Genomic DNA, 10,578 nt, shown 5'->3' on the forward strand with positions numbered 1-10,578 from the left:
CGATTGTCAAGTGCACAAAATTATTTTTAGAGAAAAATAACAAAAATGAAATCCCTCCCCTAACCACAATGTCACAGAGGCAAAGCAAATACTACAAAAACGTACGAATGTGGTCATACAAATTAGCCAACTCGTAAAATGCGTACGAATTGCCATAAGATTGTATTGGTCCATAGAGATTAACAGGATGGCATTTTAAATTAAAATTTATTTGTATGTAGAAACCAAATCCTACATTTAGTATGGTGGTCAAATGCGTGTTGCGTTACGAGAAACGCAAGAACCAATGAAATTACGCATTTTTATGAGTTGCTAATTCGTATTAATACGTACAAAACGAATCGTACAAAACTTACGATTTTTAGAGAGAAAAACACAACAACAATGAAACCCCTCCCCTAACCACAACATCACAGAGGCGAAAGCAAATAGTGCAAAAATTTACAAATGCGGTCATGTTAATTAGACACCTCATAAAATGCGTTATCGAAGTTTTAACGCTATCTCTCAGAAACCTATCATCTCACTTCAAAAAAGCATATATTTACCCACTGAAGATTACTTTGCCTTATCTCACAGAAATTTACGCATTCGTACGCAGTATAAATTGTCTAATTCGTAATAATTCAAAAAAAAAAATAATAATAATAATAATCGTACAAAAACATACAATTTTAAGAGAAAAAATAATGAAACCCCTCCCCCAACCCCATCATCACAGTTGTGAAAGCAAATTGTAAAAAATTTACAAATGTGGTCATACGAATCAGCCACCTCGTAAAATGCGTACGAATTGCCATGAGATTGTATTGGTCCACAGAGATTAACATGATGGCATTTTAATATAAATTTATCCGTAAGTATTAAACTGAAGAAACGAAATCATATACATCTGGTATGGTGAACTATTCCTTTAATGATTTAATTTGGTCTGGTTCTTGCTTCTTGCACAGTTGATCTTGTGGGTCTCTCAGGAACACCAGCTCTAAAATAGCGCTTATGCAGGTATTACGAAGCTCTTACGAGAATAGCTTTTAATGTTTCCCCATGAATTACAAATCTGTTCACGCTCCAGTTTTCTAAACCTACTTGACAGACTATACCTCCGTTTTCTCCAAGTTTTCTTCTCATTCCACTGTTAATTCGGTCATTTATCCTCCGATTCCAGTCAAGGGCACGGCCCAAGACCTTTTAATTAAAGAAGAAAAGACGTCTTCAAACGAAGCTGGAATGGAGGTATTATCAGATCATTTAAACTCTCTTAACCTCACTTAATTAATCCCAAACACATACTTCAGAAATCTGTCTCTCGGTTAATGAAATTAACACGGCTGAAGTCGAGTAACATCAGGCCGGATGTGGCTTACAAGATTCCCGGATGTGTAGAACGATTGCTGGGTGTGTGGTGATGCAAGAAGTCTTTACACTGATGTAAAATGATGAGCGCTTTTACTTTGTGCATTATTTTACAACATAGCTTTAAAAAGTCTTTACAGTTTAATAAAATATACAGCGTGTGCTGATGTGAATGTTAGGCATACGGATCCTGTTACTTTTTCCAAGGTACTTCATTTCAGCATAAGACAATTACTGTCATTTTTCATAATTGACTTGAACCGGTGTAACATCATCTTCCCATAGCGTTACTGCCTGATTATAACCATTTAAAGCTTTAGGCCATGGAGGTTCAGGCCATAGGAAGTTCATGATATGCTGGATAGCGCCCAGTCACGTAGTGGTAAATCTGTATTAAAAAAAAAGACAGGAGAAAGAAAGTGTATTTAAAAAAAAACCAAGGCAGCTACAAAAGCTATTCGATATCGGAGAAGTCCAAAGCCAATAATGATGGGTTTATCACAGCATTGCTTTATTTACCTGCCGTTCAATGTCAGCGAGCAGGCTACTTGCACCTATTCGGAAAAGGTGAGGATTCAGCCAATCGTCACCTAGTTCCTCTTTCATCAGGGCCAACCACACCACAGACTCCTGAGCCGTACGAATGCCACCCGCGGGCTTGAAACCCACCTGAGGAAGAGACAAAAAAAATGAGTCAAACGCCCTGCTGGATAAACTAGATGTAAAATTAGCACAATGGGTCATCTACCTTATGGCCTGTCTTCAGGTAATAGTCACGAATGGCTCGTGCCATTACTACAGCTACAGGATAAGTGGCGTTGACCGATTCCTTGCCAGTTGAAGTTTTGATAAAATCTGACCCTGGTTGGAAAGCAAACGTAGACTCGTAAATTATTAGCATTTATTAAGCAATTATTATTAGAACGGTCTAACCCTTTACGCTCTTTCACTATTCCCTACATCAATATTGTCCACTTCAATGATTACATTAAAACAAGTGAATACCGTATTGTCCCGAATACAAGAAGACTTTTTATAGAAATGCCTCTAAACTCTTTCCCCACTATTGACGAGTTATCTTGTCTATTAAGAGAAAACATTTGCATTAGGGATGCTTAACGATTAATCGCGATTAATCGTTAGCAGAATAAAAGTTTTTGTTTACATCATATATGTGTGTGAACTGTGTATAATAACTTTGTATAAATAAATGTACACACATGCATGTATATGTTTACATGTGTATATACATTTGTATATTTATGTATCATTTATATTATATATAAATATAAATACTTAATATTAGGGGTGTCCTCGACTAAGGATTTACATATTCGAATCAGAATTTTCGAATCTTTCCATAGTCGACCGATAGTCGAATCATCTATGTTTGTATGCATGGGTTGGGAGGGGGCCAGACCAGGTACAAATTGGTAACTTTTATTTTCTTTCACAAGCAGCACACATAAACAACTGTCTGATAAAGTGAGCAAAACTGTCTTTCAAGTAATAAACGAAGACAAAACTGACGATGCATTTATATATATATTTTTTAAGGTAAAATGTAAGGCAACATTTGTTTAATTATTCCTCATAACATTTTAAAGCCACGATCTACAGAACATCACACAAAAATACATTTTGATAACTAAACCTAAAAAAATAACAAAGGTAATCCTGCCTTGGAAACTCCGGCTACAATTACGTGTTTTTATTTAATTTGGAGATAGCGCGTCAAAGCAGTCATGACCAAAAAAACCCGACAAATGAGAAATGACAAATAATTTGTGATTGTGACTGTAAATGATAAAAACTAATCTTTATATACAATTCATTAAACGTTAATTTATAACAAGAAAAACACTGAAATTAATGATTATATAGACACTACGCGTTATTATTTAGCACAGAAATACCTGCTTGCTTGCTTTGACTTTGATCATCTCTGTATTCACTTTAGATACAGAAAGACCTTATTATATTATTTATTTCAGGAATCTCTTTGCTATCATTTGAAAGTGAACACCGACTGACCATAATATTAAATCACAAGAAAGACATTCGTGTCAGGCAGAAATAGGTTCGGTGCAGATAGCCTACTAGTTTCCGTTTCATCACCGAAATAAAAAAAAACGGCTTACCTGTTTTGTAGTTTAACTTTAAGATAGACAATATATGTTTTAAATACATTTTAAAAACTTATACTCGTCGAAAAACATCCGTTTTTTAATGTTTAGTTTGATGAACTCCTAAATATGAGACGCAGAGCACCTAGCCCGTTCGGCTAAATTAGCAAGCATGGCCAGCACGCAATAGCGCAACATCGATACAACGAAAAGCTATCCAAAATTTACAGACTTAAATTAGATCGGAATTTACGTTTATAATAAATACAATTTTTTTTTAATAAAATAAGGTCAGAAGTAACAAAGTGCAGAACAAATATGCAAAATGCCTCAAGTGCACGGAAACAAAACACAAGCCAAATAGTTAAATCAGATAACCCAAAGTGATTTATAAATAAAATAAAATATAGAAATTATTAAAAGAACGAAAGACATAGTTTAATTTGCCAGCTTTGTCTTTTAAATGTCGAAACAAAGAGGCAAGGCTTTATTAACATAGAGACCTCTTATGGACGTGAAGCCCGGTCACAGGGGTTGTTGGATTTATTAACGCATTTTAAAAATATTTATTGAAAGCTGCTACTTCACATATTATTTGCAGCATTATCATAATATGCAGTATATTAATATATTGTGAGAAAGCTGTTATATGTGAAATCAGATAATGTGTGCACCCATATACGGCCAAAATTAAATGATCCTCATTTCATAACACATCTGCGACGATTTCGACTATGAGATTGGTAGTCGAATCAGGCATCTCCTATCGATGCATCGAATCTTCGACTATTCGGGGTCACCCCTACTTAATATATACATTTATTTTTCTTAAAATTATACATGAATGTGTTCATATTTATATATATACATATTTATTATACACAGTTTACACACATATGTGATGTAAACAAAAACTTTTATTCTGCTAACGATTAATCGCGATTAATTTTTATGTTAATCTGCAATACTGCACACAAAAAAAAAAACTGAAGCCAAAACATTATTTACTAATTTTAAACTCTGTGTATGTTTTGATAATCGTTCTGAATCTGATCTCTAACAACATTCCTTCACAATAAATGCAATTATTTAAGCTTTTTGCTAAAAAAAAAAATATTTTTAAAGAAAAATACCCATGTTTAAGAGTTTATAAGCTGAGAATTTTTTTTTCCCGGTTTTGTTTGTTTATTGTTTGTTTGAAAGCAGAGGGTCTGTTCTTTCATTTAATTTATTTGTATGATTATATATTTTTAAAAAGAACATTTTCCTGGAAGGCATTTTGCGAAACTTTTGTAAAAATCACAAAAAATGTCTGTCAGGGAATGAGTTAAAAAATTATGTCCTCTTATATTCCAGCTCTAGACTGCAAATATGGGGTAGGTGGCGCCAAATACACATAAACAAGTTCTGGACTAAACTAACCTGATAAAGTACAGTCAGACTGTTAATGAAATATTATAAGGCTACGTGTTTTTTCACAATGAGAAGGACAGCCTAGGCTTATTATTATTATTATTATTTAATACAGATTGAATGCAGGTTATATATGGCATGAAAAGTATTGAAGGATGGAGGGGAACCAAACAGGTCCCCGTTAACTTATAAAAAAGTATTTTCAAATTAAAGCAGTTTCTTCATTAAAGACAAGGCTTGGTCTTCAAAAAGCATTTTTCCAAAAGGAATGTCATCTTATAATCAGACTCGTCTTATATTCGTGACAATACGGTAAATTCGGACACCAAGCACCGGGTGCCATCTTGTGTCGAGTTTATTTGGCACGCATCTCACAGTAGCTGCGTTTCCATTACCATTTAAATTGCGCAATTTGACATTGTGTATTGAAAATACCGCTGATGGAAACACATCAACTTTGCAAAAACTTCCAAATATTAAGTTAATTAAGTTAAACAGCCCAAAAACTGGGTTCCCACACCTTAGTTAACATCAGATTCAAGGACCTTTCAAGGACTTTCCAGGTCCAATACCCTCAAACATTTTAAATGAGAGCAAGGTTACATTGTGTTACCTTTAAAGACACATTGTTACAGTTCCCTTTCGCGGGAACTTGCGCTGCGTCACTGCGGTGACACTTTGGGGACGCCTCCAGGGGTAAGTGCGTCTGAATGTGTATATCAAATTCAACCAATGGTGAGGCTTAACGACAAAGACAGGGTGATGCGGGAGCCAGGAAGTATATGGCTATCTAAAAAATATTGCCAAAGATGGCGTTACAGGGACGCAGGAAGTATGGCAAGGGAGACGCAGCGTCTCGTTCCCTTCTCAGGGGACAACGGTTACATACGTAACCAGAGACGTTTTCATGTGTTTTTTGCATAAAATAGATTCAAGCACTTTCAATGACCTGTATCTATGCATGTATATTTTCAAAAACTTCCCAAGGCGTTGAATTTTTTCCCAGATTCACAAACTTTCAAGAACCCTGCAAGAACCAATCACAAAGATTTGTTCACAATGCATCATCTCTGTCTTGCTAGGAATTTAATAAAATGGGTATCATGCTTTGTACATTAAAAATGTTGTAATCGTCTAGCAACTTGTGTTTTCCCGTCCGACAGGTCAAACACGAGCTCTGAAAATAGTTCCTGTACATTTTAGGGCCTTGATTCATGCACGTCGGACAGTCGTCAGATTTTGCGTCCCGACAGGACATTAGTCGCGATGCCCGCAGAGGCCAGACAAGAACATATGGTCCTGTCTGCAGCACAGTGGGTGTGCATTCGTTCATCAATAAGAACCTTCATTTCTCTCTTCCTCTCCTTCATAGCCAATTACGGTTTATCAGCGTTCCGATAAAAATAGAAGATAAAATGACGCTTCTAATGGATGAAGCGCAAACTGTGGAGCGGTTCTTGTCCCGTCCCGCCCGCCTCTCACGTCTAATGACCGTTCATTACCTTCCCGAGCAAGATGAACATTTTCCAGTTCATTAAAGATACGTTCTATGTGTTTTTCCAATTTTTTATCCATCCCCCCCCGCACCTCTTTCTCTTCCCTCAGACGGGCTTGCGCTCCATCCCTCAGCCTGTTTCTCGAAATGACATAATCCTTCAGATTCGTTCTGGGGAGTCTTAATTACACGATAATGGATAACGGTTATTAAACGCGGGCGACAGTAATGAAGCTCTATTCATTTGCGCCGGAGCGGGGGGACACTGCCGGAGCGCGTGGGAGTAAAATAGCTCCGGCGTCGCAGATTAATAGGTGAAATTATCATTCAATTTCAGAAACCTCATACGCAATTCATAGGAACAAGGGGAGATTAAGGAACGAGCGCGGCGACAAAAGCAATGCATTTTAATAACGATCCCTATCAGAGCTGCTGACAATTGGGTACAGTAATCGGCTTAATGTGCGATGGCTATTTAAGCATACAGTGGCTGCTGGCCGTGTATGTGTGCGTCATTGGGCATCTAAAGAGCGAGCGTGTAAAGGATGAACAATAGCACCACGCTGTGGACAAAACATCAGACTGCATCGATACTGAATTTATGTTTTCTTATTAATGAGCATTTTTTTGAAAGTCTGTAATAGAAATGCATTATTTTTTCAAATGTTTAACAAATTTTCTGCAAAACCCTCCAAGCCATGGGTCTTCAACAGGGGTCTGGGGACCCTTGAGGGTATGTGGTGGGATTACTGGGGGCGTTCAGAGATCATGCACCCCGCCATTAAGTGCTCCTTGGCCTAAAAAAGGTTGAAGACTTTGTTCTAAGTGCATGCAAAAATCTCCATTGGGTCAATATTATCTCACATTTGACGAAGGTGGTGTTTAGCAACTTATCCAACCATAACTAATAGTATATAGAAAGCGTGTAACTATATTAACCTGCCATCATGGACACCAGACTGGCTTTGTAGACATTTGTGAAGTTTCCCAGTTCTCCCACTGCCAGGATGGTCTTCATATGAGCGTCCCCACAGGCCTCTCTGAACTGCTTTATCTCATCATATAGGGCTAAAGAGATCATGAGAGACAATAATTCAGTATAAACTGTCAGACAAAACGCATAAAGCTGTCACTGGTATTGTCCCTTTTTAAAAAAAGCCCTAAATTTTATCATTTAGGTACCCGTTAGGTACCAGTATATACCTTTGAGGTACTAATATGCACCCTTTAGGTACAAAGGTAAAACGGGAACCACATCAGTGAAAGCTTTTGAGTACCGTTTTTTAAGAGCGTAGTCATGAAACCAAAACAGAAACATACTATGGGTCAAAAAAAAAAAAACGTACATGCAGTTATTATTTTCATAAATTGTATATTTAAGGGCATATGCCATTAATTTAATTTATTCATAATTAATTATGCATACCCCATTAATATTAATTATGCATAATTCTTGGAAACTGTGCACACCTGCCCATTGCCCCGTAAGTGCCAAAGTCCGATTGATTACGATGTCAATCTCCATAGCACCGTCTTCCACAGCCATTCGGACCTCCTCCAGACGGGTCTTTAATGGCGTCTGACCAGCAGGAAAACCAGTTGCCACTAGGAGCCAACACAAAAACACAAAGCAGACAATGCAGTTCATGCTCTCTGAATCTTTAAGAAATAAGAGGCTCTCGAAACAAAGTGTGGTTTGGGTGCGAAGTTTGAAATATTTTACCTGATGCAACAGGAAGATTGGAGTTGGCTGCCTTTAAAGATTTCACTGCATCGGCCACCCGTGACGGATATACGCAAACAGCAGCGGTTGTGATACCTAGGAGTATTCATACACAAATTAAGCATTATTTTTGTGTTATTATTACATGCATGTATCTGGTCACAAACTGATCTCTTTTGATTTGTGGAGAGCTTTGCCTCCCTCTTGTGGACAGATGTATATCGACAAGTAATGTAATTTTTTTAAGGGGTCTTCAACTACTCTTCTTTAAAGGCCAGATTTTAGAAATGTAAATATGATGCGGTCCAAACTTTTACCCTTTATATATTTTTTTGTTTTTGTTAATTTTTTGTTATTGGTCATATAAAAAAAACATGCATTTTCAATAAATATGCATACATCTTGTATCCAGTATTTTGGCTTTTAATTACTGAAAACTCATTTTCTTTTTTATTATTTTAAAAACAATTGCAGTTTAGCATAGCAAGAACCAAATGTTAATAGTTCAACTATGAATAATCAACTATAAATAATCAACACATGTATTTTTGTATAGCACTAACTGCAATGCTGAACTATTTAACTTTTATAAATTATTATTTTAAAGTATTCATAACATATAGTCAGTCTTCTCCCGTTGACAAAAATTGCACTTCATGTTTTCTTTTTTAATATTTTAAAGATATATATGCTAAACCGCCTTTCCATTGTACACTACATTCGGACACGACTGTCAGAGTTCGCCCCCTAGTGGCAGTCGTAATGAAATTTAAGTTTAATGTAAATCCTTGTCAACGTGTGAGAGATCAGGTACAGTGGATAGGCGGCTAACACGCTGCTTTTAAATTAGATGAGTGGAGGGCGGCATTAGGCCTGTGGGCGGCCAGTTATGAATGTTATTCAATCTTTGACATGACCTCACTCTGTCAACATTAAAGATATCAAGGTTATATTTTCACTAAATGTTCTTTATAGTGTGATTTTATGTAGAAAACACAAAAAAAATGACAAATTTGTATCATGCAAGACTAGGTAAGCATTTATCGTTTAACTAGTCTTTATTTTCATGTGCTTCCTACGTAAGCAAACCTTGTTCATGCATGTCTATGCTCTTTAGCAGATCACAACAAATGGGCTGTGTGGCCTTCATACAGAGGCGATGGACATTAGATGGCGTGTCATCACCGGCAAGGGTGGTCAGATCAATGCACGTGACAGCCTTTAGCAGCCAAGCCGCCTACAGCAGAGGACGAAAGTGCATTCACACATGATTTTACAGTGCAAATAACAAAACATTTCAATTAGGATGTGTGTATACAACTATTTACAACATGAAACCATTGAACTAATGCATCAGCTGATCTGACTCTTTACCTGCCACTGTTTTTTGGCAACTTTGCGTCCTTGTATCTGCTGGGCTCTCTTAAGAACAGCCTGGGTGTTGACTCGGACTTTTGACACCCATTCCAGATCTAAAATAGGATGAGAACGAATAATAATGGGAAGAAATACTTCGGTATGTTTTGCTTTGTGTTGTTCTTGTCCACTGCTTAATGGGAGTCACATGCACCATGTGATATTCATTAGGAAACATAAAATCGCCATATTGTTTCGATTGCATGCAATACATGAATAATAAAACATGATTTAAGGTTCCCAACATCTACACAGGGCAAATGAATGTTGATTTAGTAAACGCAGTTTACTAAGTGAGTTATACATTAACCACTCACAACACTTTGTATAAACTTTGCACAATATGTGTGCAATGGTAGACGTACCACAAAGTGCACCACAATGACTTAATTAAATTTTAGTTTGCAAAGAACTATTATTTATGTATATTTTTTTTAATTAAATGTCCATCTACCGTGTACAAATAATAGCTTTATTTAGATGGGGGTTACAAAACTATAACTTCACATTAAAGCGATTAAAATACTCACCAAGATCCATTCCCAAATTTCTAGCAGACATGATGAAGAATTGATTGAATTAAGATAAACGTTTGATTTGATCAGAGACTGCTCGCACATTGACAGCTTTCACGCTACTGCTGCAACTTCCGGGGTAACGCCCCGCGACACGCTCTTAACCAATCATTGCACAGCCCCGCAGGGAGCGCGTAATGACGTTTATCCTAACGGGTGGTAATGGCCGTTTCTCAATCCGAAGGCTGCAGCCTCCGGAGGTCTCATTTCCAGGCTGCATACGTCATTAATACGTCTTAGTTAACTTTAAAATTGTTAAAATTTTGAAATATTATTCTTATTTAATCGAAAATTGTTGTAATATGCTTATGATTTGCGAATGTAATGCTCAGTTAACTCAAATAAATCAGGTTTGGTGACGTATGCAGACTGCATATGCGACCTCCGCAGGATGCAGCATTTAGATTGAGAAATGGCCAATATGATGAAGAAAAAGATATGATGATGATAACATTTAATGCAGAATGTTTGGAC

General features: G+C 36.7%; 2 protein-coding genes across 2 annotated transcripts in view; both read right to left on the reverse strand.

Annotated features, from left to right (window-relative positions):
• Positions 1–10,578, reverse strand: part of b2m (beta-2-microglobulin) — a 198,797-nt gene that overhangs the window by 165,016 nt on the left and 23,203 nt on the right. The gene's annotated exons all lie outside the window — the stretch shown is intronic.
• Positions 1,433–10,237, reverse strand: dera (deoxyribose-phosphate aldolase (putative)). The gene is made up of 9 exons (XM_065289861.2): positions 10,060–10,237; positions 9,488–9,585; positions 9,203–9,350; positions 8,114–8,209; positions 7,861–7,995; positions 7,330–7,458; positions 2,105–2,217; positions 1,876–2,025; positions 1,433–1,744 (listed from the first exon to the last, which is right to left on the reverse strand). Exons 1-9 carry the CDS (start codon positions 10,088–10,090, stop codon positions 1,688–1,690), a joined length of 957 nt encoding a protein of 318 aa, XP_065145933.1. The 5' UTR covers positions 10,091–10,237; the 3' UTR covers positions 1,433–1,687.

Source organism: Paramisgurnus dabryanus, chromosome 1 (genome assembly GCF_030506205.2).
Source record: "Paramisgurnus dabryanus chromosome 1, PD_genome_1.1, whole genome shotgun sequence".
NCBI lineage: Eukaryota > Metazoa > Chordata > Actinopteri > Cypriniformes > Cobitidae > Paramisgurnus > Paramisgurnus dabryanus.